Below are 23,820 nucleotides of genomic sequence, written 5' to 3' on the forward strand. Positions count from 1 at the left end.
CAGCGATTCGTACAGTACAGCCTCGAGACGTCCGGTGTTATGCGGGGAAATCTCGAGATGACTGAATTTATTAAACATGTGACGTGTGAGGCACGTGGGTAACACCCCACACCCTGGGCTCCAGTCACTCGGAGCTGGGAGGAGCTGTGTCCCACTGTCTGTGGGCCTGGGCCTGGGCCAGGGCCCTGGGGGTTTCGCCTCTGCTAAAGAGTGGCCTCATTCGGTATGCCGTACGGATGATTTCGTTTGTGCACGGCGAGAAGAAGGCTGGGAAGCTCTCTTACATAATTAACATAGTTAAAAGAGCTACGAGAACACAGCATGGAAGAGAAATGATATTTGAGTCTTCCCGATAGGAGGTGGGAAGAAGCAGTATTGGCTTTTTGTGTGATTTTATTGATAAGACATCTGAGTTTCCAGTTTTGTCTTGGTTCTTAAATACTGTATTAGGAATGATTTCCCCTATCGATGAGTTACCTAGAATTCTGGAAAGAGGGAGAATCCTGATACCACTCTTCCACGTAGGGAGACTGACCGCCTAGAGGAGGAAGACACCATCTCTTTAAATATATGCAGTATTTTGACAGTCTGAGTCAGAAATTCTCACACTCGAACCTACTTTCTTGGGTTACAGGTAAAAAACCTGACAGAGCCAAAACCAGGAAATGAAATACTACTTAAAACAGAAAATACCTGCTCGCAAGGAATTTACTTCGCCATACATCACACTGTATTGACATACGTTCTAATTGTTCAGAAAGTTGAGCTGTGTTTTGACCTAGGGCTTCGTTTTCTAAAATAAGCTGATTTTTCTCACGGGCTAGACGTTCAAAGTGATACTGAAGATCATCCCCAACAGAAGCCACTAGCAGCTTTTTTAACTCACGATTGACCTAGAAGAAAACATGACCGTTACAATAAGCTCAAAGTAATGTCCCTGACTTCAATGTGGCAAAAGGGAAAAAGAGAAGCCAGGTTTCACGTATTTGGACCTCCATTACTTAAAGTGTATATCAAAAATCAACTATTAAATATTGGAGTTTCATAATCCATACAAACCATATCTATCGCTATGTATTTGTATCTATGGTCCACGTGATTATAAACTAAGCCTCTTCTAATAAGAGTACCAATCATTATCATAAAACTTATACACTGTTTCCAGTTAACATTTAAATGCAAATATTAGAAAACCAATAAATTTTGCCAAAAAGTGACATAAAGTGTTTTATTTTTTTAATCTTTCTCAGCATTTAGAAATTCCTTCATGTCATAGGATTTGTAAGAATTTAAGCAAAGAGAGCAATTCAGAATATTTATAAGCAAGTTCTTTACTTTATCTCAAATGTGAAAAATTAAAACGTAAATATCCAGTAACAGGTATTGATATATAGTGCAGCAACGGAAGAACAGCGTTGCTATTAAAAATGCTACTGTATGATAGGAGACAAGATTCTAAGAGGTGAGTCCAGTTAGAGTGTCAGAGGTGCAGCAGTCCGGGTGAAAACTATTCTTGAGTATTCTAGTATCGCGTTATTGGAGAATATAGAAAAAGATCCTAAAATTTGTTCATCAGGAGGGAAAACAAGAGCTTACTGTCTGGCATAGGGGGTGAAAAGGAAGTAGTTCAGGATAAATCCAAAAAATCCAAAATGCAAGTGACTAGGTAAATAGAGATATTTTGACCGAGACAAGGAATCAAAGAGAAGTAGACATTTGGAATTGTTTGGCTGGTGGTCTTCATTTACTTGGGGGCTGGAGGAGGTGGGTGATGGAGAAATACAGACGATATGTTTAGATACACATTTAAATGAATTTGTAAAGATACATGTGCATGTCAAACATAGTTATCTGATGAAATATTCAGCCGTTATGGATTTCATTACAGTTTTTTTTCATACTTGAATTTTCTTCTCTATCCCCGATTTTGAAGTGTCTGCCAGGTAGGAGGGTTAAGACTTTTGGTTTCATGTAGAATTTATTTCCAGAAGTTGTGAGGAAGAAGCAGCGTGCATAGGCAGGATTCCTAAAACTCACAAGAGAACTATAGATGAATGTGGTTTAAACAAAGAATATTCAGAAAATTAAAGTTTTATTCTTTGCTGCCACCATTTGAAAATCCTGCCGAAGGCACAGCTGTGGTTTTTCTCCTTCACATCAGTCTTGCTTTAAGTAAGACTGAAATATATCAGGAAGCTGGGAGGGAAGGGTGCTAGATAACGGTAATCAGTTATTTTTGAAAAAGAATAATGCAACAAAATTTCTTCTAATATTAACGTACGTGTAATTTGGAAGGCACTCTTGTGTTGCACCATCCATCATAGGTATGGGATACAGAAGAACAAACAAGTGATTAAAAACATGTTTACTTTATGTAACTTTCGGTTCCATTAAGTTAATCAAGGACAGTTGCTAAAAGGGGGACAGGATTTGTTGTTTTTCAATTTTGAATACATAAGTAAAAGAGTATATTATAATGAAAAAAAATTGATACTGTAATAGAATATTCTGTGACACCGGAAAATATTAATAACCAAAAATGGGGGTTTTAAGGCAAACGTGAACTCAATATGTATAACTGTGCATTTATATAGCTAGATGGTATAATTATGGTTGGTACTATTTTCATTTTTTTGTATTTTCGAAAATATTTACAATAAATATGTACTGCTTTTGTAATTAGAAATTAGGTATTTAAAAAACATTGAAGACCTATTTGGGTAAGAACCACCAACCATAGTGTCACTTATAAAGGCTAACGACATCTAGCCAAAAGACGAAGAGTCTAATTGAGAAACAGAGGGTGAGAGGTAAGGCGATGTAAAGGCTAAAGAAACACAATCGAGCACTAATAGACGGTTTTCCATTTACAATGCTAACCCCACCATTTCTTCATCCCAAGTATTATGTGTGCATAAAGAAAAATACTTGGAACTTATGGATTCTTAAAACAGAAATCGTTAACTAGTCCGTTTCAAAGTCTAACTCGGTCAGGTTTGGGTTTGGAATTTTGTAACTGTGACCTCCTTGACACCTTATAGGTGGTCCTGTCCAAAGCACCTCACACGTGCATCTTCAACCAGGTTTAGGGTAGAAGTTCGCAACACATACTCGTTCTACTAGACGTGCTGAGAAAGAGAAATTTAAGAGAAAACTCTTTAGAGAAATGACAAGCCAGAACAAATGGCACTCCAAGAGGAAGTATAGTCTTCTAGTACGCAAGCTTAGAAGGTCCAGGTGTAAAGAGCAGTGCTCGTTAAGTCTATTGGTTCTTACCTCTGTCTGTACTCTGAGCTGGTTTGAAAGACCTTCTTTGTCCTGTAATAACCTTCTTTCAGAGTTCTTGAGCTTCTCCAGTACATTCTTTACCTCTGACAGTTCCTTTCTGGGTTCTCCAACTCCCTCCGACTGACCAAGGAATTCTCCTCTGTGATGTCCCAGAGACTTAACCTTTGCATTTTTGTTGGGGATATCATGGGTTATAGCAGCTTTGGGAACTAATATTCTTACGGCTTCGACTTCCACTGCCTTTTCGGCGAGGATCTTCCCTAGCTGAAGAACTCCTGGGCTGTCTCCTGGAACTGCTTTCTTCCGTGGGTTCTGAAGGATGTGATGCTTCACGGGCTGGATTCCAGAGGTAACTTCAACAGCTTTAGGTGGCTCCTCAGTTTCCATTCCATCTCCTGCTCCTCGGACTGGGGCTGGAGTGAGGGTGACTATAAAAGGGAAAACAAAACATAAGCTACTTGCTAAAAGGAAATGCGGCGCAAATGCCAAGACATGCTTTACCTGACATTCAGAATTACTGACACTAAAAAGAACGCAAAAAATTCAGAGTAAACACGAGGTTTCAGAAACAATCAGGTGTCAAATAAAAGATGAAGAAAGTCTTACGGGTTCACACTTTCCTTCAGTAAATGGCTTCTCTCTTGGTAGAAAATGCAAGAGAGTTGGAATCAGGGTATTTGGTTTGGACCTCTATTTCCTAGTGTGACCCTGGGTAAATAATTTAACCCTCCGTGAATCTCTATTTCATATTTTGCAAAATGACGATAACAGCAACAATGCTACAGGGTTGTGGTAAGAAAGAATATACTAAGGCCAAGCACCTGGCACACTGTAGACCCTTGATAACGTCAGTTAACTATAAACGTAAATACAAGCTACAGGCGTGCATTCTTGGGCCGTCTACCTCAAAACATACTCATCTGCTTTGTGAACTCTTGGCAGAGAATGCTTCGCACAAGCTACCTAACTGGATTACTCAATACTCTTTCCTCTAGGCCCCAACAGGCCCTTGTTCCTGCTGCTTCTTCTTCTCTTAAATGGCTTCTTTTGCCACTCACTGTGATTTGTGATTCTAACTTACCCATAAGAAGTTAGCTTTGACTCCACTCTTTGCATTAAAGCCTCCCAACTGTCCCAGCACTCTCTGCATGCCTAAAGCACTTGCTGTTTCAAATATTCAGTTCAAAACTTAATCACGAACTTTAATGATCATTTTATGGGTTTCGCCCATGCTAATCACACTTTCCCACTGAGTTTGATAAGCACACAAGGGCAGGCATCATGCCCTAAACGAATGGAAGAACGCGGTATTAGAGAAAAGACAGGAACTCTGCGATCAACCAGATCTGGTTTTGAACCTTATTTCCATCATTACTCCCTGTGCTATCATGGATAAAATCCTGCAGTTATTTGAGCCTCAGTTTTAACCTCCACAAGATGAATTTAATGACATCTATATCCATATCTTGGGTCTTAAATGAGAAAATTTTAGGTAACAAATAACCAACACTTATAAAAGACTTACCACGTGCCAAATACTATTCTAAATACTTAACATATAACTCACCTTTCGAGTAGGTATGATTAGTTCTATTTTATAGATGAAGAAAATGAGGCACAAAGTGGTCCAGGAACTTGCCCTGGTAAGTAAGCAGAAGAGGCAGAAGGAGGCAGCTGAGATGATACTTAAGCTACATGGAGTTCTTGAATTAGTACATCCGGTAACATCCCTTTGAGCTACACGTTAGACTTCTTGCCATTTTACAAGCCCAGCATACATTTGAGAAAGCGGAAGCCACAGCCTGTGCACAGTAATGATAATGAATTTTTATTCAATTTGTTATGTGCCAAGGATTCTTCTAAGTCCTTCAGATGCATTATATCATTTAATCTTTACAACTATCTCATGAGGTAAGCATAACAGTACCCATTTTTTTTAGAAACACAGAGGCTTTGAAAAGTTAAATGGCTTGTCCAGATCATCGGTGTCAAACTGGGATTTGAGTCCAAATCTGACTCCAGAGCTAAGCTGTCAGTCGGTCTGGGAGGCCTTCTACAAACCAGAATTATTACCTCATTAATCTGAAGTATTACTGCCTCTGCTAATAAGCCTTTTCGTCAGGCCACAAAAGCCCAGGGAGTTTACCTAACAGTTACGGGGAAGCTTTAAGTAAAAAGCAGCGCTCCTCTGCATGAAACCCCTGCACGGCTTGCCATCACTCAGAATAAAGACCAAAGTCTCCACTACGGCCTACAGGGCCTTCCATGATCTGCCTGTCTCCTGGGTCTCAACTTCGGCCATTTACTTCTTCAGACCCTGTGTTCCTGCCTGACTTGTTTTGTGTGGGTGTCTTAAAAACTCCTTCCTCTGCAGACATTTCTCTGCTCAGAATATTCTTCCCAACTTCCTATTCCCTTTAGTTAATTACTTCCCGTCCTTATAATTGCAGTTCAACCTTTTCTAAGGGAAGCGTGTCTCTAACCTTTCCAGATTAGGCTGGGTTCCATTTTTGTGCACCTGCAGCCAAGACTCTGCATTTCTCCTTTTCTCTATTTATCAAAATGGTAAATTGACAAATTGACTTTTTTTTTTTCCTTTCAGTGTCACTAGGTAGATAACATCTGTGCCTTCCTCTAGGATAGAAGTCCCATGAGGGTAGGGACTCTGTGTCTCTTGTTTACTACATTTCCAGTAATGTGCTTCGCTCGCAGTATTCTTTAGCTGATAATAAATGAATGATAACAAGGGGAGGGGCAAAGGACAAGCATATATAACAGTGGTTCTTTTTTTTTTTTTTTTTTTAAATTTTTTTTTCAACGTTTATTTATTTTTGGGACAGAGAGAGACAGAGCATGAACGGGGGAGGGGCAGAGAGAGAGGGAGACACAGAATCGGAAACAGGCTCCAGGCTCTGAGCCATCAGCCCAGAGCCCGACGTGGGGCTCGAACTCACGGACCGCGAGATCGTGACCTGGCTGAAGTCGGACGCTTAACCGACTGCGCCACCCAGGCGCCCCTATAACAGTGGTTCTAATGACAAGCTTTGAGTCGGTCACAGGCAGCAAACATGCTGCTGATGCCTAATATTAACCAGATATCATATGAGGTAGTGGGGACTACTGTGCTCAGGAAATTACTATCTAATTTAGGGCATGTATATAAAAAAAGAACATATATTACAGGGTAATATATAATCAGAATGCAATCGGTGGTGCAAAAATAGTTCCACTGAAATCTTATTCCTATAGAAATGTTAACTAAGAACAATCATGGGCCGGTCTTTAGTGAATTCATTATATTTTGATATTTATACCTTCTAAGGCAAAGACAGGAAACAATTCCTACTTAAAAAGAAAAAAAAAAAGCCTCAATTACCTTTAGATATCAGTATCATGTCTTGATCAATTAAATCTCAATCTTTAATTGTTATTAAACGTTAAGCACATTTCGCTGTAACCCATGAAGTTAGGAAAACAATTTGGTAAGAGCAATAGTAAGGTCTTATTAAAACTAAACCTTTCTTAAGAATTTCTGAAGTACAAAGCCTATTTAAAAAGGGATTACATAATATATACACATTCTATCAAGCAATGACTCATTACCATGAGTCCCAATTTCTCATCCTAGAAATGGAATTCTCCGGCAAAGAGCCATAGGAAATGGTAAGCTTGTTCAGGATAATGTTAAACAAACAAACAAACAAACAAACAAACAAGAAACAATGAAAAAATTACCTATAAAGCTGTTTTACAGCAAGGGAAATACCTAACAAGAATGCTTTCCTTAGGTTTCTGTATTAGATTTCTATTTTTTAATGAGCGTGGTTTTCTTCTTCTTCATAAACTTTGTTAAATAGATACAGAAACTACAGAGTAGTTCAAATACAGTTATACACATATCCTCTGGTTTTTAACATTACATTATTCAAAGATATGAAGAAAAAATTACCTATATTCTCATCACCCTGAAATAATTTTTCATTACTTCAAATTCCTTCATCATTTTTATGATTGTAATCATAATTAACTTTAGAAGCTTAATATACTTTCCTTATCTTGCTACATTCTTCATACTTTTCATTTTATGACTACATTATTCCTTCAAGTTAATATAGCATTATTTACTTAATTATTATTCTATTGTTGGATATTTGGACTTTTTCTAATTTTTCTCTATGGTAATGCTTTAGTGAATACTTTTATGCCTACAGATTTTTCTCAACTTCTCAATTATTTCTTTTGAATAAATTCCCAAGAATGGAATTAAAGTGCCGGGAGATCAGTATTGTCACACTGCTTTACCAAATAACTCTAGCAAAGTGTCAGGAGATCTATTCCTCACGTTCTTATTTCGTTTTATTTATTTATTTTTTCATCCCTAACACCGATGATTTAATGCAATACTTAAATACGAATACACGTGACGTGTTTAGAGCAGTGTTTGGCACAGTGAGCGCTCACTAAATGTTAGCTTCTGTTGCCTATGTGGTTACTCTTTAAAAAACCAATAATAAACTTTGGATCCTGATTCAGGGGGAGAAAGAAAGCTTAAGTCATGACATCAAATATAGTTCTAACTTTTATTTTCTTATGCTCAAGTCTTAGAAAAGTATATCGAGAGACTTTAGAACTGTTTTTTTTTTATTTAACAGATGTTTGCGGGGGGCGGGGGGGGGGAGGTTCCTACAGACGTATCAATGTACTGGGAGTCCTGAGTTATGTTAGTTACAGAGGCGGTGGAAAGGCATCTGGGGTATAATGTGTTCCATTTTACATCAGGATAAAATATTTTGTCATTTCTATGTTGTATGTTAACTTGGGCCTTAGGACTAACTCTGCTCTCCAGAAGACCCACAAAGGAATACTCCAGAAGGAGAAATAAAGAGTTTGGGATCTCAGGTCAGGCCAGAGCACATGAGCCCCCAGGAGAACTTCCACTGAACTTTGCAAAAGTAAAGGCCTGCTCCCGTGTTCTTAACGCTTGCCTTTAGGATGTGCTAACTTTACCTAATGCAAATTGAATTTTGTCTCTAAGACATTCTGTCTTGGAAGAAGTTCTATAGAATCAGGAGTTAGCTGGGGGTTCACAAAACAACAAAAAGACAAAGCTAGGGCCGTACCATCCGGGTCCACTGAGGCGGAAGAAACAAGAAGCAGGTGTGACACGCTACTGTGCTTGAATAGGATTTTTAGGCAAGTCGTAATATTTTTGAGTTGGAATTTTAGGTAATGGAGACTCAAGAACACAGCACAAAATAATTACTGCTAAATTTAAAGGGCAAAGGAACATTAATGGGTATTCAAAAGAAGTCTCTTTTCCAACAAGATACATCACACATTCCAATCAAGAAGTTCTCTTCACCTGGTTCAGCATCAATTTACTCTTAACTTTATTTAAACTGCTCTACTTATTTGGGGCACCCGGGTGGCTTGGTTGAGCGTCCGACTTCGGCTCTGGTCATGATCTCACAGTATGTGAGTTCGAGCCCCGCGTCGGGCTCTGTGCGGACGGCTCGGAGCCTGGAGCCTGCTTCGGATTCTGGGTCTCCCCCTCTCTCTGCCCCTTCCCTGCTCATGCTCTGTGTCTCTCCTTCTCTCCCAATAATAAATAAACGTTAAAAAAAAAAATTTAAACTGCTCTAGTTACTCAAGCATTTATGAGAGTGAGGGTTGTAAAATAGAGGACATGGCAGCTGTAACAACTCTGTAAAAACTATGCTTGTTGCTAATGTGCACAGGCATGGAGGCAAGTGGGAGTCCGGGCTTTCCACTTTCTCACCTGGTAACTTACCTTTCATAATTCTACCTTCCCTTAGGACACACATAGAAAGCTTTATTACATACATACAAGGCACAATCCAAGGCACATTCATGAGCATTTATCTTCTCTCAGGTGGGAAGACAATCGTCTGTGGTACGAGCTCCATAATTATGAGTAATGTTTAAGTGGACCCAAACAGCCATCCCTATTCTCCACGCTTCGAAGGGAACCAACGGAACCATTCTTCAATTATTCACCAACATCGTTCTTCCCAGTGATCAGTTATCAAAGAACGAAAACATATCTCTAGTTTATGGCTCATCCTTCCCGCCTTCCCCAAAGATTATTGAAATGAAGGCAAAGAACAAATAATATTCCACAATAGGAGTTGACAAACTTTTTCCATAAAGGGCCAGATGAGAAATATTTGAGGCTTACGGACCATGAGGCAAAATTGAGGATACTATATAGGTACTTATACAAAGAAGAGAAAAAAAAAACACAACCAAATTTCAAAGATGAAACTTTAATGAGAAATTACTTTTTCTTTTTTTCGTAGTATATGTCTGATAATGAGAAGTACAGAAATATTTTTTATTTGGGATAACCCTTGGCCCAAGTGCGATTCAAAGTCAGTGTTCCCTGTCATCAAACTGATTTGTAAATATTCTCAGGAGGCTGAGGGCCATAACTTGCCAATCCTTGCTCTAGAATGCTGAGGCAAAAACGATTTTCCAGTCTATCATTACACATTTCTCCTTTTCCCATAAAACTCTAACTCCAAGAACACAAGATACTCTAAGTCTGTAGGATGGTGTGGTACAAAGAACACCAGACTCTGGGTCAAAATACCCGAAGCTCCCCCCCGATCCCCCCACTGCCACATGTTGTGTGACTTCGGGCAGATCACTTACCTTTACTCTCCTCTCATCCCTCAGTGCTCTCAGAATAATGCAAACATCAGAGTGTTTTAACATGCTTTGTTTCTCTCACCGAAAGGACCGTTGGGGGGTCCACAGGGCAGGGTCTGCCTCCTAATCTTTGTACGGTCAGCTTAATGACACGGTGCTTGGCGTGGAAAAGACGCGTAAGCACTTACTGAAGTTCATCAGTGTTAACCCACCACTGAGATTTCATTTTAACATCCAATAACTAACTCATTTAAAAACCGCTTACTTTTTCCCCCTCTACACCAAAGCGTTAATTCCGACACTCGGTTATAGTCTGACAAACGTTTCAGAGTAGATGCAGATTCAGCTATCAAACAGTTAAACAAATTAGGGATTGTCACTCAGTAATCTGAAATCAATATTCTTTTTAAATGTCACCAATTTCATTTAATGAGGTTTAGTTACTATTAAATTAAAATATCTGTGTTATGGATTAGTGGACTTAAGGGTTAGGTCCACATTTTATTGACATGGGATCATTCTCCTTGTCACAGGCTCCATGAATGAAGAGTTCCCTGGTCAAATAAGTGTGGGCCATGCTGTCTACTGTAACTCTTCGCAGCTTCACAGCGTGTGAGGATGTTAAAGGCTCTGGGAGGTCCTGTAGCATAAACTCTCCTTTAATCCAGAACTTCCCAAATTTATCTGTCCGTAGGTTTCTTTTTCGTCTAATACCTGTTCCACAGAATGAGTGTTAAGAGTATCGGATGGAATTCTAAGTATTTAGATGATTCAGATTCTCCTACTTGGTTTACTTTCCCTAAACGGTCTGGTTTTATTTAATACTCTTAGTTTTAATCTTGCTCTCAGGAAAGTTTTGGATTCAAATGCTGATTTTCAAATGGTTTCTCTTTATTGCCTGTTTCCCGTTCAAATGAAACCCTAGCAGCAGTCCCTCTCGCGATGACGATATTGCTCAAATGTCCACTGAGAGGAAGTTCGGACTCTCTAAACCAATGGTGCTTCTCTTGTGAGGCAGTTACAGGAAATGCAGGCCACCGACAAACGCCAACCATGACAAATGCACCTGCTTCTAGGCCATGCATACAAGTAACTTTTGTTCACTAACAACGGTTACCATTATATTAAGTAGGAATAGGACTAACAGCTGAATTATGTACGTTGTAAAATGAAGATCAGATGAAATAAGGTATGGGAAAGCGCTTTATAAGTCTAATGCTCAATACAAACAGGTAGCAACAAATAAAAAATAATTTACTTTCACAGAGGCCTTGCAATAACTAACTTTTAATCTCCAATGATAATACTATATTCAGGTTTCGCTTTTTGCCATGCACCATGCTAATGACTTTCACCGTAGTTACCATTTAATTGCCCTATTCCTCATTAATCCCCGGTGTATTACTTTCATTATATTCTCTGGTTTGCTTATTCTAATGATTTCCAGAGACTCCGAAATGCTGTTCACACAGCTGAATAAATTCACTTAAATATGTATTGGTATGATCTTCTCTTCCTTGCTTCCTAAACATATTTGAATCCCTTTCAAAGAGTTTGCTGTTGGAGGTCTGTTTACTGCAAAGCTGGCTTCTGGAAAATAAGTTCCCATGGAGAGAAGGGGACAGGCCCCAATCTCCGGAACTCACTGTCCAAGAATAACCTGAATCAGGAGGCGTTCACTTTGGGACATGCAAAAAGTGTTCTCAATGCCCGTCTGAAGATGGTCAGTAGGCTATCAGGGTCTGAAGCACAAAGGAACAGATCCAGGCTACAGACAGATTTGGAAGTTGTTCTTACAGACAATTACTAAAGCCCTGAGAGCAGAGGCGAAAGAGGGCTGAAACACGTTAATATTTAAAAGATAAACCAAAAGAAGAGAAGGATGAAAGAGAGAAAATATACTTAGAGCACTGGTGCCCAATAGAACTGTCTGCAGTGATGGAAACATTCTCTATCTGCTCTTTCTAATGCAATTGCTACTAGCCATACGTGGCTAATGAGCACTTGAAATGTGACTAGGGTGACTGAAGGGCTGAATTTTTTTTTTTTTTAAAGTAGGCTTGATGCCCAGTGTGGAGCCCAATGTGGGGCTTGAACTCATGACCCTGGGATCAAGACCCGACCCGAGATCAAGCGTCGGATGCTTAACTGACTGAGCCACCAGCACCCCCTGAATTTTTAATTTTTAAAAATATCAACATAAACTCAAATAGCCACGTGTGGCTATTGCGTTGGAACAGTGAAGGGCTACAGAGTAGGCTGAAAACAAGAATAATATCATGGAAGTCAAGGAAAGAAAGTATTTCAAAAGGTGGGAATGATCAATAGTTCTAGAGAGGACAAGCAAACAGGACTAAAGCAGGACTAAAAAGTAACTACTGTAGTTAGCAAGCATTATGAGTTGATGTGGCCCCCCCTCAAATATTCCTATGTTGAAGTCCATACCTCAAAATGTGATCTTATTTGGAAATAAGGTCATTACAGATGTAATTAGTTCGACGAGGTCATACTGGAGTAGGGTGGGCCCCTAATCCAACACGGTTGATGTCCTTAGGAAGAATCTGGACACACAGGCACATTCACACAAGGAGAATGCCATATCCACATAAAGCAAAGATCAGGGTGATGCATCTACAAGCTAAGGAATACCAAAACTACCAGCAAACCAGGAACTAGGAGACTGGCCTGGAACAGATCCTTCCCTGGAGCCTTCAGAGGGAACATGGCCCTGCCAGCACCTTGATATTAGACTTCCAGCCTCCAGAACTGTGAGACAATACACTTCTGCTATTTCCATTACCCGATTTGGTTTGTTATAGCAGCCAAGCAATACAACCCAACACAAATGGTCTTTTACACTTCCTAGTTGCTCGTGTGTCTACTGAAATCTTTAGAACATACATCTTCTTGTTTATTTAAGTCTTACTCTTGTAGTGGATAGAAAGCATAGCTGCAAAACTTTGCTTTCACACTAAATGTTTAACAGTAGTTTAACAGCAGTAATGAATACTATCCAATGATGTGACTATTCAGTCGTAGACCTGGGTACTGAAATGTAAACACCGCACTACAAAACAAGCACGGAGAAATCTGAAACACAAATGATTCCCAAGAGCTCTATGAGATTTAGTTGCTTGGCTCAAGCACTCCTCCGTCCTTGTGTCATAAATTACATGTTTTAAAAACAATGAACATCGGGGGTGCCTGGGTGGCTCAGTCGGTTGAGTGTCTGACTTTGGCTCAGGTCATGATCTCACAGTTCGTGAGTTCGAGCCCCGCATCAGGCTCTGTGCTGACAGCTTAGAGCCTGGAGCCTGCTTCGGATTCTGTGTCTCCCTCTCTCTCTCTCTCTCTCTGCTCCTCCCCGACTCATGCGCACGCTCTCTCTCTCATTCAAAAATAAATACAAACATTAAAAAAAATTTTTTTTAAACAATTAACATAAAAAAAAAAAAGAACACTTACCTTTGGCTTCTAAACTTTCAAGAGTAGTCATTTTTTAACCAATGAAAAGGCACCTCAAACCTTCTACGGAAAAACCTAAAAATGTATAAATTGAAACAATTAAGACAATACTATACAAAGATGTTTACTAAGTTTATTATTTACCTTGTAATTTAGATATGACGATATTCTACTTGTTTCTGCATTTAGTACACATGCATTTCAAAACCTTCCCACAGGTGATATTATAGTTAACGAAGGTCTCAAAAAATTACTGGTGGTTTACTTTCAAATTTGTTTCACTGTTTCTGCCAAGTATACTCTATCAGGTGCCCTGGATTTTAGTTAAGAAACTGTGGTGAAGTTACTGTAGCGGCTTTTGTATCATTGATACGACAACAGTAATCTTACTTATTAAAAATTTTTTTTAAAATGTTTTTATTTGTTTTTGAAAGAGAGAGAGAGAGAGAGAGAGAAAGAGAACGAGTAGGGGAGGGGCAGAGAGAGGGAGACACAGAATGTGAAGCAGGCTTCAGGCTCTGAGCTGTCAATACACGCCCAATGCCCGCTGGCACTCGTGACCCACAGGATCGTGACCTGAACCGAAGGCACACCTAACCGACTGAGCCACCCAAACGCCCCAACAGTAATTTTAAGGAAATTAATTACTTTCCCAGGGGACATTAGTGACACTAATTTGCTAACTATTTATATCCCAAAGGAACTTCTGTTTAAACTATATAACAAAAATACTCAGAACTTAATTTGCACTTTCTTGGTCATAGAATTAAAATGGCATAGCATATGTTTTCAGAAACGTGTGCATGGCCTTTTCAGTAAAGACTAAGATTCAGTGGAAAACATGAGGAGGAAGGTGGTGCTTAGTAGAGTGACACGATCGAATATGATGAACTTAGATGGCAACTGGTTTCACCATAAAAATGATCACCCTGAGTACTCGATCTGACTTGGCACAGGGTCCTCCACGACTACCTTCCTCAATAGTCACAAACCCCCCTTCTGTCGCTCTGAAAACAGGTCTCCAAAGACCCCTTCCCAAGAGCAAGGAGCCCAGCCACTGCGCTCGGAGGAAGCGCCACGGCTCGGCCGGCAAGGGCCAATTCAAGGGGGTGGGAGGGTGTGGAGTGGGTGACAGATGGGAAAGCGACAAGCTGGTCAACCTCTGCCGTCCGGGGAGCCGAATCCGAAATTCCGTCCCTGTCTGAACAAGTTTTTCTGGAACAAAAGGCAACCTTTCCCCAAATCCAAAGCGTCTGAACACCAAACTCCAACCCAGATCTCTGTCCCTTTCAAACGTCCCCCCCGCCCCTCGGTTACACAAGCCCGTTTCTTGCACTTACCGCCAAGGGTCCTTACTCTGCCGATCCCAGGGGCTTCACTTTACAGACCGTCGGGCTTCGCACACTGCTGTTCCGTTCCGAAGCTGACCCGCCCAGACCTTCCTGACATCCAGCGGCTGGCTCACTATTAATCACTTCCTGTTCTCAGGGTTTCGTTTCCGGAATAATTTTCTAAAAGAGAAAGGTAAATACACTCTGTGGTGTCTTAAAACGCGAGTGACGCAGCACATGAGGTCTAAGGCTTCTGTAAGTGAAAACGGGTAGATGTCCACTTAGAAATAAATTATAGGATATGTGGAGCGCCGGCTGTGTATCACTTAACTTCCGGGTCACCTGTCAACCAAACAAGTGATGACGCTGGCCCCAAGCGGCGCCATGAAAGGGCGGGGCTGTCGACGGGATGGGCGGAGTTCTAATTCTCCCAGCCCCTGGGAACGAAGGGGCGGGGCGGTGGCGATTCCGCACGTCCGGTAGTAGGCGGGGCTCTGTTGCCGGAGTAACCGGGCGTCGGGGTTGAGGTGGTGTCTTCCTGTGGCAACGCTACCTATTCCCCTGTGCCGAGATCCTGAGGCTATGGTGAGTGCCAGGCGAGGCCGGAGGAGCCGCTTCACGGTCTTGGTTACGTAGCGTCCCAGGTCCTGGGGCGGAGGGTCACTTAGAGGCGGCCCGGTTTCTTCACCTTCGCCCCATGTTTCCCTCTTTCCAGGGGCTGTTTCTGCAGTTTCCTTTCTCTCCCTGTGTCTTGCAGCACCTCGAATTCCGCTTCGGTACTGCTGAGCCTCTAGAGTAATGTAACAAAAGTGTAGGGGTAAACACGGAGTCTCATACCCTGAGGCGAGACATTATTTCGAACAAACGTTTTAAATGTTTGTAGTTTTCATCACTTCAAGTTCTTGGCTTCTCTTTAACGCGCCTCATTTAAGAGCATTGGTTGTGTGTGTGATGGCTCAGCACTGACCCAGGTGTCCCTAGGTCTCGCAGTGTTTGCCCTCCAGAGCCGCAGAGCGCTGCCCCTTCCCCCCTCTAAGGGCCATTTAGTCGGAGCCGTATTTGCACAGCTGTCTTCTGGCCAGGGGATTATCCCCTAGGTAGGTGCTTTTTAAGAGGAATGCCCCTCAAGATCTCTTGGGAGAGCTTCTGGAAAATTCACTTGCTTGAGCCTCACCCCCAGAAATTCTGAATCAATAGGAATGGGGCTGGGCATTTTTAAAAAGCCTAGAGCTAATTTTTATTGAGTCACTTGTTTGAGAACACCGGGGGTCGAGTTAATTCACTTAATTAGCAACTCTTTTAAAGAGTTACGAATAACGGACTGGGGGATAGGAAGATGACTGTTGTCAGAAGGGTATAGCTTACGAATTTAGCAACCCCTCCCACCTGTTCTTTCTCCCTTCCTACTCAGGGACCTTTTCTTGCCCCAGTCTGCCCCTGTGCTTTTCCAGCGGAGCCCTTTCCAAACTTTCACTTCCCAAACCCCTGTCCCTTCCCCTGCTTTTTCCTCCCTTCTAAGCAGATGCCAGAGACTGAAAGTCATTTTCTTCAGCCTCGTGCCCCTAACCTACACATTGATATATATTTTACTCATCATTCGATTTTGCGTTTCTAGTGTAGAGAGAGTGGTGTTGAAGTACAATGCATCCACCTTTCCTCTAGATCTCATTCCCTCCCATCTGTTACAAGACCTTTTGCTTCTGCTTATCTTTTTTTTTATCCCGCCACCCCACCCTGTGCTTTCTGCCTCTCTGCCTCCTTTTCCTGCTTCCCAGTGTTCTGGTCATGCATCTTGAGAAAATGAAATAAAACAAAAAAGCGTATCCCCCATGCTGGTTTATCCAGTGACTGCCCAATCCTCCCTTGCGCCTTTCTGTGACTGCATGGAAGCATAGCATTTTCACCTGCTTTAAATGCCCCCCTTTTCATCCTCAGTACTCTTGTCCGACTTCCTCTTGGATGGTTTCAATGAAGTTGCCCTTTTCCAAGTTTTTTTTTTTTTTCAACGTTTATTTATTTTTTTGGGACAGAGAGAGACAGAGCATGAACGGGGGAGGGGCAGAGAGAGAGGGAGACACAGAATCGGAAACAGGCTCCAGGCTCTGAGCCATCAGCCCAGAGCCCGATGCGGGGCTCGAACTCACGGACTGCGAGATCGTGACCTGGCTGAAGTCGGACGCTTAACCGACTGCGCCACCCAGGCGCCCCCCCTTTTCCAAATTTTTAATGGCCCTAAAATGCCAGATCCAATGATTTCTTCTCAAAGTTTATTTTATTTAGCTTTTCTGTGATAACTGAAGTTCACAAACATTCATTCCCCCCCTACCCCCCTCCGCCTTTTCCCCCACCGGCCTTGCCTGCTTTTTAAATGCCATTCTCCAGGACTCAGTCCTTAATTATTTTCAGTTCTTAGTCTATGCATTTTGCTGGGGTGGTTTCATCCACGCACATGAGTTTTACTAATGCCTAAGCATTCACACCTAAACTTCAGTTTTCAGGAGCACCTGGTGGCTTAGTTAAGCATCCGACTTCGGCTCAGGTCATGATCTCACAGTCTATGGGTTCGGACCCCACGTCGGGGCTGACAGCTCAGAGCCTGCTTCTGATTCTGTGTCTCCCTCTCTGTCTCTGCCCCTCCCCTGCTCATGCTCTGTTTCTCTCTCTGTGTGTGTGTGTCTCTCTCTCTCTCTCTCTGTCTCTCTCTCAATAAATAAACATTAAAAAGAAGTTTTTAAACTTCAGTTTTCCTCTCATACCTGCTAGGGCCTAACCTAGTTGCTTCCCGGACACTCTCCCTGGTTACCACAAAGGCCTCTCAAATTTGCCATGACTAAAACTGAACTTGCTATCATTCTACCTGGTTTTCCTTATTCCTTCAAGTTAATTAATGAGATCACTCTAACTTACAATATAGCTTTAATATTATATAACTAATTAATATAGTTATTACATATTGCAATATATGTAACCTAAACCAGAAACCAGAGTTAACCTCTCTTGCTTTCCTACGCTTCCCATATTCAGGTGGTCACTAGATCCTGTTTTAGTTTGAGGTCTCCTCATTTCTTGCCTGGACTGTTGTAGTATATCTTTCATAGTGTGGTATGGCAGTTATTCGAGCCATTATTTTCTCAGTAACAAGAAGGAATTTTCTAAGACCCGAATCTTTGAGGTCACCTCTTTAGTTTATTAAAAAAATTTTTTTAAATGTTTATTTATTTTTGAAAGGCACGGAGTGCGAGCAGGGAGGAGGCAGAGAGAGAGGGAGACATAGAACCTGAAGCGGGCTCCAGGCTCTGAACTGTCAGCACAGAGTGCTTGAACAGCAGAGCTTGAACTCATGAACTGTGAGATCATGACCTGAGCTGAAGTCGGACGCTTAACCGACTGAGCCACCCACGCACGCCTGAAGTCACCTCTTTAAAACTGTAGGCTCTCCAAACCCTACAGTATAAAATTCAGGGTCCCTGGAATGGCATGCAAGGCCCTCCATCATCTAGCATTTACCTGTCTAGCTGCTTTCATGCCTCTCCATGCCTAGACATTCCTTTCAACTGCTTATCTTTCACTGAATGTTCTAAGCACCTTCAAGCTGGTGGTATGAGTGTTCCTTCTACTTTGCACACGCTGTACATGGGATACTCTTCTGCCCTTGTTTGCTGGCCAAATTCCTTTGGATTCTTTCAGACCCAGGTTAAGTGTCTCTCCTCCTGTGATGGTTACTTACTTCTCTGCTCAGAGAGGTGACTTTTTATTTTTTGTCACAACTTTACATAGTACACACCTCTCTTATTGTACTTACCACATTCAGTTGAAATTGTGTATGAATTTGTCACTCTTACCAAACTGAACTGGGAGGGGGATCAATATTTTGTTCCCTGCTATTGCTTAGACTGTATTAGGCGCTCAGATATTTGCTGAATGGAAAAAGAAGGAATGTGGTGAGTGTCCCGAGAGGTTACAAAGTACTTGGGGAATGCTGGAGGATGGAGTCCTCACTTTTCAGAGTCAGAAAGGCCATCATTAAGCGAATGGAATAGAATTTCCATAGCTGGAATTGGATGGCATAGGGGGATGGAAAGTGACATTTGTGGAATACTGGTTTTCTTTGTGCTTGTCTTACCTTCTGTCATTTAGACTTCCCAACTACCCTAAGAGGGGTGACCTCCCCCCCCCCCCACCGCCCCCGGTTGGAGTCGCGTGTTTCAAACTGGGTGGTCAGTGAAGGCCGCTGTGAAGAATTGACTTCCATCTTGAGACCTGAATGATGAAGTGCAGTGGTCTGGGGGAAGCGTACCAGGCAGCACTAACAGCAAGATCAAAGGCCCTGAGGCAGTCAAGCAGTTGGCATATTGCAGGAACTGATCTCGTGATTTAATGTAAAAATAGAATAGAAATTCGGTGGTGGGGAGTTGGGGGGCAGCGGCAGTGGACGAAATATGGCAGAGGGTAATGTGAAGTGCAGTTAGAGAGGTGGACAGAGGCCAGACCAAACGTATGTACTTCAGCATGGTTTCTCAGACGAGGTTCTAACCCATTACTCGGTCATGACATCAATTTGTCGTATGTAGCCAGCATTAAAACAGATGACATAAAACAGACACTATATTCATTGTATGTAATAAGGATAACTTCCAGGAAACTTTAATTGCAAATTGTGTGTGTGTTGTATGTCCTGGGTTATGATACAGATCATGTTCCTGGAGCGCCTGGGTGGCTCAGTCAGTTGAGCGTCCGATTTTAGCTCAGGTCACGATCTCATGGTTTGTGAGTTCGAGCCCCGCATCGGGCTCTGTGCTGACCGCTCAGACCCTGGAGCCCGCTTCGGATTCTGTGTCTCCCTCTCTCTCTGCCCCTCCCCTGCTCCCGTTCGCTCATGCACGCTGTCTCTCAAAAAATAAACATTAAAAAAAAACCCAAACCCCATATTCCTTACTGTCGGTCATGACCCACAAAGTTCAAGGTACAGTATACTTTGTACTAATATGTACTTTAAGAGGTAAAATAGTTAATCTCAAGGCACACAGATTTCTTATTCCTCCTTTGACTTAGTGACAATCTTATTGCATGACGGGAGAAGCTCTGAATTTAATGAGAGCTTAAAATTGACTAGAGTAGAATTTTCAAGTTTCCTTTTGCATGCAGATCTGTCTCCTGTGTCATTCGCTGTCAATCCTTTATGAGAACGAATAGGCCTTTAGAAAACTAGAGGGGCGCCTGGGTGGCTCAGTCGGTTAATCATCTGACTCGTGATTTCAGCTCAGGTCATGATCTCATGGTTTGTGGGTTCAAGCCCCACATTGGGCTCCACACTAACGGCTAGGAGTCTGCTTGGGATTCTCTCTCCCCCTCCCTCTCTGCCCTTCCCCGACTTGAGCATGCAGACAGGCTTGCCCTCTCTCTCTCTCTCTCTCTCTCTCAAATAAATGAAACTTAAAAAAAAAAAAAAAAAGAGAGAGAAATTGATGTTCTTTGTGTTCAGTCTCACCACTAACAGGTATGTTGCATCAAAGGCTGATGGTCTCTCTCCAAGCAGCTGAGGGTGGAATTTGTTTGCCCCCCTGGTTTGTCTTCCTGACCCCTACAATTACATGATCTGGTCAGTTTCTCCCTGCATCTAGTGAACAGTTGTAGCTTCCAGAACCATAATTAGGTTCTGCCTACAAATTCTAGAACCACCTCTGTCATGTGCAGCAGAGCAAATGTAGTTCAGTATGTCTCAATGCATGTTGTTTAAGATAAAGAATACGCTAGGGTCATCAATTTATTTCATTTTGCGCATGAAGAGAACACAGGACATAATTCCGAGACCCTTTTGAATAATAAAGAGATGTGAATGTTACACGTCTTCTAAAATAGAACATTGATTTCAATGCTGTTATCCAAGATGAACTGCTTCTATAACATAAGGCTTTTAAAGATTGTCACCTGTGTTCCACGAGAATTAGGCTAAACACATGTCTCCAAGTTGGTTTCAAAGAGACTTGAAAGAGGGTTTCATGATTGCTAAATATGGACAAGATTTTATTCCATGAAATGTTTTTCAGTTTTCAGCTTTATAAAGTTTCTTCTAAATAGGTTTACTGTTTTCATCTTTGACATATGCTTCGTAACCATCCAGGATCCCTTTTTGTCACTTGAACTGCTAACTTGGAAGGACCATAATTGTAAAGTCCCAGGAAGGGTTTCATTTATTGGGACTGAATCAGAAAGTATGGCGCCTAAATTAGAAACCTGAAACTTACAAAAAAGAAACAACCGATTTTTCCTACTAAAACATTTTTATTACAAATATAGTTTGGAGTCTGTTTCTTCTTTAATAGGAACCAGTAGTATTTGCAAGAGTGAATAGCAATGGGGTTAATATAATGCCCTAATTTTCCTCACATGTAGCTCTTTTATCTTTTTCTGTCCTTTTTCTGCCTTTTAATTCTTTATCCTTTCTTTCCTTTTTTCCAAGCTTTATTGGGATATAATTGACATATAACATTGCGTAAGTTGGAAGTGTATAAGGTGTTGATTTGATACACATATTGCAAAATGATTACCACGTTAGCGTTAAGCTAATACCTGTATCACATCACATAATTACCATTGCTTTTGTGTGTGTGTGTGTGTGTGTGTGTGTGTGTGTGTGTGTGTGTGGTGAGAACATTTAAGATCTACCCTCTTAGCAACTTTCAAGTGTATAATCTGGCATTGTTAACTATAATGACAGTGTTGTGCATTAGGTTCCCCGGAACCTCTTCTAACTGGAAGTTTTTACCCTTTGATCAACAGCTCCCCATTTTCCTCACCTGCAGCGCCTGGTAACCTCCATTCTATGAACTGTTTCTTTGAGTTTGGTCTTTTTAGATTCCACGTATAAGTGAAATTATACAGTACTTGTCTTTCTCTGACCAACTTCATTTGGCTTCGTGACCTCAGAGTCCATCCCTCTTGTCACAAATGGCAGCATTTCCTTCTTTCTCGTGGCCCAATAATATTCCGTTGTGTATTTGTGCCACATTGCTTCATGCATTTATCCACTGATGGGCCCTTAGATTGTTTTTATATCTTGGCTATTGTAAATCATGCTGCATTGAGCATGGGGAGGGTGCATGTGTCTTTTGGAGTTAAAGTTTTCATTTGTTTCCATATATAATATACACAGACATAGAATTGCTCGATTATATGGCACTATTATTTTAAAATTTTTGTGGAATTTTCATGCTCCTTTCCATAGTGGCTGCACCATTTTACATTCCCACCAACAGTGCGTGAGGCTTCCTTTTCTCCATAGCCTCTGCAACACTTGCTGTCTCTTGTTTGTTTGTTTGTTTGTTTGTTTGTTTTATAGTAGCCATTCTGACAGGTGCGAGGTGATATTTATGGTGGTTTTGATTTACTTTTCTGTGTTGATTATGATGCTGAGAACCTTTTCATGTACCTGTTATCCATTTGTATGTTTTCTTTGGAGAAAGTCTGTTCAGTTCTTCTACCCATCTTTTTTAATCCTATTGCTTATATATCTGTTATTCAGTTGTACGTATGTATGTATAATTTCGATATTAACCCCTCATTAGATATAATTTGTAAATATTTTTTCCCATTTTGAAGATTGCCTTATCATTTTGTTTCTTGTTTCTTAAAATGCCCTTTTTTAAAATGTTTCATTTTATTTTTGAGAGAGCGAGCGAGCGAGAAGGGGAGGGGCAGAGAGAGAGAGAGGGAGACACAGAACTTGAAGCAGGCTCCAGGCTCTGAGCTGTCAGCACAGAGCGCCACATGGGACTTGAGCTCATGAACTGCAAGATCATGACCTGAGCCGAAGTTGGACGTTCAACTGACTGAGCCACCCAGGCGCCCCTGTTTATTATTTCTTTAGCTGCGCAGAAGCTTTTTAGTTTGTTGTAGTCCCACTTACTGATTTTTGCTTTTTTGTATGTGCTTTTAGTGTCCTACCCGAAGAACTGTTGCCCAGACCAATATCTAGGAGATTTTCCCTGTTTCCTTTTAGGAATTTTAAGGTTTCCAGTCTTGTGTTTAAGTCTTTAATCCATTCCAAGTTAATTTTTGTGAGCTGTGTAAGATAGAAATCCAGTCTCCTCCTTCATCTATTCTTTCCCATTCACCAATTATTCGTCAGTTCAAACAGGTATTGAGTGCTTTTTGTGTGCCAGGCACTAACAATAAATACATTGATTAATAAGATAGTCCTTCCTCAGTGCCTATAGAGTGGAGCCCAAATATCTGAATTGGCATTCGAGACCTTCCCTGGCCCCAGCTTACCTTGCACACCCCATGGAACTTACTGAGAAAAACAGGTATCAGAGAATAAATTTCAAGAGTAAGTTGGGTCACAAAAGAAAAATTACAAGGTAAGGTCAAAATGTGTCCTAAAAAAGAGTGGCCTGACCTAGCCAGGGTGGTCAGGGAAGGCCCCCTTGATGGTTTAACCTTAAATTTTTTTTTTTCTTAGTTGAGACATACAATATATTAAATAAATGAATGAAGCCATGACACAAATAAATGAGTAGGTCATCTCATATAGTGCCAAGCAATATGAGGAAAATTAAACGAAGTAATGTTGTAGTGCCAGGTTCCAAGAGCACGTAGCTTTAGGTGGGAAAATTAGAAAAGGTCCTCGCGAGGATGTGGCTTTTAAGCTGACATCTCAGAAGGAAGGAGCAGGCAGGGTGAAGATATAGGGGAAGCACCTTCCAAGCTGACAGCAGCCAAGTGCAGAGGCCCATTGGAGGCTTGGGAGGGGGCAAATGGGGGTGGGATCTAGGGAAGGTGAGGACGATGGGAGGACTAGGGATCCAAGGCAGGCAGCCACCAGGGAATACTGACGCTTCGGAAGCTTGGGAAGGATTTTGGATTTCACTCTAAATGTACTGGGATAATGCCTCACCTACATTTTCCCTATTCTATCAAAAGAGTTTATTTTCCTTGGAGCTGCCTTATTAAAACTTTACTCATATTAGTTTGGTCTTTCAGCGACAATTTCCATCCTATCCGCAACATTTATGATCTTACAAACTTTGGAAAATGTTTTCTTATAAACTTTGGAAAAGATTTT

At 41.4% G+C, this 23,820-nt stretch overlaps 2 protein-coding genes across 3 annotated transcripts in view; one reads left to right on the plus strand and one right to left on the minus strand.

The window, feature by feature from the left end:
* The window catches only part of BLZF1 (basic leucine zipper nuclear factor 1), a 29,946-nt gene extending 14,848 nt beyond the window's left edge, over nucleotides 1-15,098 (minus strand). Inside the window, exons 1-4 of the mRNA XM_045453012.1 lie at nucleotides 14,766-15,098; nucleotides 13,426-13,500; nucleotides 3,277-3,716; nucleotides 694-893 (exon numbers count right to left, since the gene is read on the minus strand). Of these exons, the coding sequence (XP_045308968.1) occupies nucleotides 694-893; nucleotides 3,277-3,716; nucleotides 13,426-13,456 (671 nt within the window). The 5' untranslated portion in view covers nucleotides 13,457-13,500; nucleotides 14,766-15,098. The remainder of the gene's footprint in view (nucleotides 1-693; nucleotides 894-3,276; nucleotides 3,717-13,425; nucleotides 13,501-14,765) is intronic.
* A 123-nt stretch (nucleotides 15,099-15,221) lies between these two features.
* Nucleotides 15,222-23,820, plus strand: part of NME7 (NME/NM23 family member 7) — a 261,819-nt gene continuing 253,220 nt past the window's right edge. For both annotated transcript variants that reach the window (XM_045453013.1, XM_045453014.1), the window contains exon 1: nucleotides 15,222-15,341. In XM_045453013.1, the coding sequence (XP_045308969.1) occupies nucleotides 15,339-15,341 (3 nt within the window). In that variant the 5' untranslated portion in view covers nucleotides 15,222-15,338. The remainder of the gene's footprint in view (nucleotides 15,342-23,820) is intronic.

This window comes from Leopardus geoffroyi, chromosome C3 (genome assembly GCF_018350155.1).
Source record: "Leopardus geoffroyi isolate Oge1 chromosome C3, O.geoffroyi_Oge1_pat1.0, whole genome shotgun sequence".
In the NCBI taxonomy this organism is placed as follows: Eukaryota; Metazoa; Chordata; class Mammalia; order Carnivora; family Felidae; genus Leopardus; species Leopardus geoffroyi.